Here is a 217-nt window from a genome sequence, read left to right on the forward strand (position 1 = left end):
TTGCAGCAGCAGCAGTTGCAGCAGCAGCAGTTGCAGTAGCAGCAACAGCAGTTGCAGCAGTAGCACCAGCATTTGCAGCAGCAGCGACAACAACAACAGCAGCAACAACAGCAGCAACAACAGCAGCAGCAGCAGCAGCGACAGCAGCAGCAGCAGCAGCAGCAGCAGCAGCAGATGCAGGCGTGGTGTTTCTATTCTTGCTGCTTTAGCTATAGCT

The 217-nt window shown here is 54.8% G+C and overlaps 1 protein-coding gene across 1 annotated transcript in view; it reads left to right on the forward strand.

Moving 5' to 3' along the window:
- Positions 1-209, forward strand: part of EMH_0050750 (uncharacterized protein) — a gene marked incomplete at both ends in the record, with an annotated part of 2,090 nt that extends 1,881 nt beyond the window's left edge. Inside the window, one exon of the mRNA XM_013496681.1 lies at positions 7-209. Coding sequence (XP_013352135.1) covers positions 7-209 — 203 coding nt within the window. The remainder of the gene's footprint in view (positions 1-6) is intronic.
- Between the last annotated feature and the right edge of the window lie 8 nt (positions 210-217).

The sequence above is a fragment of the Eimeria mitis genome, genomic scaffold, assembly GCF_000499745.2.
Source record: "Eimeria mitis Houghton genomic scaffold, Emh_scaff2234, whole genome shotgun sequence".
Classification (NCBI taxonomy): Eukaryota; Apicomplexa; class Conoidasida; order Eucoccidiorida; family Eimeriidae; genus Eimeria; species Eimeria mitis.